The sequence below is a fragment of the Ictalurus punctatus genome, chromosome 5, assembly GCF_001660625.3.
Source record: "Ictalurus punctatus breed USDA103 chromosome 5, Coco_2.0, whole genome shotgun sequence".
NCBI classification, from domain to species: domain Eukaryota; kingdom Metazoa; phylum Chordata; class Actinopteri; order Siluriformes; family Ictaluridae; genus Ictalurus; species Ictalurus punctatus.
In genome coordinates, this window is record NC_030420.2 from 2,287,318 (window position 1) to 2,289,975 (window position 2,658).

Sequence of the window (2,658 nt, forward strand, 5' to 3'; positions counted from 1 at the left end):
TCTGTTTCTCTAAATTTCTACAGGGCAAGCGGAAGAAGAGGAAGAGAGAGAACAAGGTCGACTCGGCAGCAGAAGGTGAGGGGGGGGTTCATTCAGGAATGGAGTGCGTTTCCTTTACACACGCGCACGCACACACACACACTCAAACCACAAAAGTAGCTTTTCTGCTTTTCAACGTGGACTTTATTCTGTATTTAAAAGATCTTTTTGTCTGTTAAAGGGATACGCAGCCCGACCTCTGTTCACGGGTTAGAGTTTTCTCGTGGTCGGAGAACATCCAGGTTCTTATCTGTAGTGATCAGACATGCAGTAAAGATCCTGTCGATGGAGATTATGTTGAAATGTCCCTTTAAAGATCTTGTTTAAAGCTTTATCACACGGGTAGCGGTCCCACAACGTCCTCCGGTTCAACGCCGAATGCACACTACACCATTTCCCCTTGCCAAACCGTGTGGCGTTTCTCTGATATTTATTTATATTTCTATATACACACACTACCGGACAAAAGTTTAGACACTCGTTCTTTATTTAAATTTTTTTCCCCCCACGTTTCAGAATCAGTCGCCTACGTACTAACGCCGTGTCTGCACTGACCGTGTGACATCACACGTCCTCGTAGTTGTAATAAAGCGGTAGAGCTCATTGTCCACACTAACCTGCTGTCCCTTCCCTGCACTCTGACATGCAGCGTACGAAGCGCCGTGCTAGCGCAGGCAGGTACGGAGCAGCCTCCATCACTCCACCCTTCCATACACGCCATCATAAACGCCATGCGCATCGTCCTGTCCCGTCCGAGCTGCGACCGCAACGTCGCCGCCGTCCCCGTCCCCGTCCTCGTTCGCCGTCTCTGTTCCGTGTCCGTCCATGGCGCTCCATTCCGTGTCGAGGCAGTGTTTAGCAGAGTCAGTCTGGCTTCTCATCAGTCGAGTCACCGAATCACTACAGCGTCACTCGGAGCTCTTCATCTGTTTCTTTCACATCTCAGAGTTTGGTCACATGTCCGTGTCGCACCGTATTTTCCGGATTAGGAGACCAATTTAGCGTTTCTCTCGCGCAAGGAGTAAAGCACGCGGCGTTGCGGTGTGCCGTTACAGGAAACTAATCAACGACGAGGCGTTACCGAGAGTTACCGTTGCTAAAGTGAAGATTATTCTCCAACAAAACAACGTGTTTGCACTTTTTACCGGTCTTATAGTTCCATTGAACGTTAGCAGAACGCGTTTGTCCCTGGTATCGCTGGCTAGAAATAACGAAACGTTCCGTCCCCGAGATTTTCCGTCCATGTGGGAAATCTGTTACGCGGACGAGCCGTTACTATAGAAACGGTAACGTAACGTAACGAGCGCTTTAATGTCAATAGAGCCGCGCTACTCTCTGAGAAAATCCGACTTCACCGGCGCTGTGGCGAACGATAGTCCGGAAAATACGGTCATGACGTCACGTGTAACGACGGAACGTGATCCCTGCGTTGTGTGTAAAGCGGTGTTCCTCTGCTCCTGACTGCAGATTACTCGGCGCGGACCAAGAAGCCTTGCGTGCAGTACCTCCCCCAGGAGAAGATGATCGACAGCCCGGCGTCCTCTCACGGCAGCATGCTGGACTCCCCGGCCACGCCCTCCGCCGCCCTGGCGTCGCCCGCCGCGCCCGCCCCCACTCACTCCGAGCAGGCCCAGCCGCTGTCGCTCACCACCAAGCCCGAGCGCCATCACCCTCACTTCTCTCTGATCTCCAAACCTTCCTCATCATCCTCCTCATCCTCCTCTTCTGCTTCCACTTCATCCTCATCCTCCTCTTCCTCCTCTCACCCCAGCATCTCTCTCGCCGTCAGCACCTCAGGCAGTCAGTCGACCCCGCCTCTCCTCTCTCGGCCAATCCCCTTCACCTCCCTGCACCACTCCCTCTTCTCCCCGCCCTCGCCGTTCCATCAGGCCGCCCTGCACTCCCATCACGCCCTGTTCCAGACGCAGCCGCTCTCCTTGGTAACCAAATCAGCTGACTGATTACTACGGAAACAGCTCTCTCTCTCTCTCTCTCTCTCTCTCTCGGCCCCCCTCTCCATCTCTCTCTCACTCTCTCTCACACTCTCTCTCTCTCTCTCTCTCTCTCTCTCTCTCTCTCGGCCCCCCTCTCTCTCTCTCTCTCTCTCTCTCTCTCTCTCTCTCTCTCAATCTCTCCACTTTAAACATGCTGTAAATTGCTTACCCCCCCCCCCCCCCCCCCCCCTCCCAACCACCACATAGACGTCAGGTTAACTTTTTTGATAAGCGAAAAGTCAATGAATATTATTGGTCAATATTTGATCACCTGCTTTTCTGTGTCTCTCTCTATGAAAGTGTATTTTTTTGTAAAGTCTACTTTGGAACTGGTTTCTTATTTGATACAGTTATCCAGCAAAACCTCCTTGTATAAAGTTATTACTTGTATTAAAAAATAAAAGCAACCAAAAAAAAACAAAAAAAAACCCCACTTCTTTAATAAGACAAGAAGGAACAAAAAAAAAAAAACTCTAAATAAATCTTAAAAGCGTACATGTAATTAATGGTAGTTTTGAAGTTTTAATTCCTAGTACAGGCCGTTTATTAGAAGGCTTTTGAGACTACCCCTGCAGTTTTGAAGTGTGTGAACTTGATAAATAAAACTTGTAAATTGTTTCTAGAA

The 2,658-nt window shown here is 49.7% G+C and overlaps 1 protein-coding gene across 1 annotated transcript in view; it reads left to right on the top strand.

Annotated features, from left to right (window-relative positions):
- Positions 1-2,658, top strand: part of tcf7l1b (transcription factor 7 like 1b) — a 40,629-nt gene extending 37,971 nt beyond the window's left edge. Inside the window, exons 11-12 of the mRNA XM_053680060.1 lie at positions 24-75; positions 1,507-2,658. Of these exons, the coding sequence (XP_053536035.1) occupies positions 24-75; positions 1,507-2,000 (546 nt within the window). The 3' untranslated portion in view covers positions 2,001-2,658. The remainder of the gene's footprint in view (positions 1-23; positions 76-1,506) is intronic.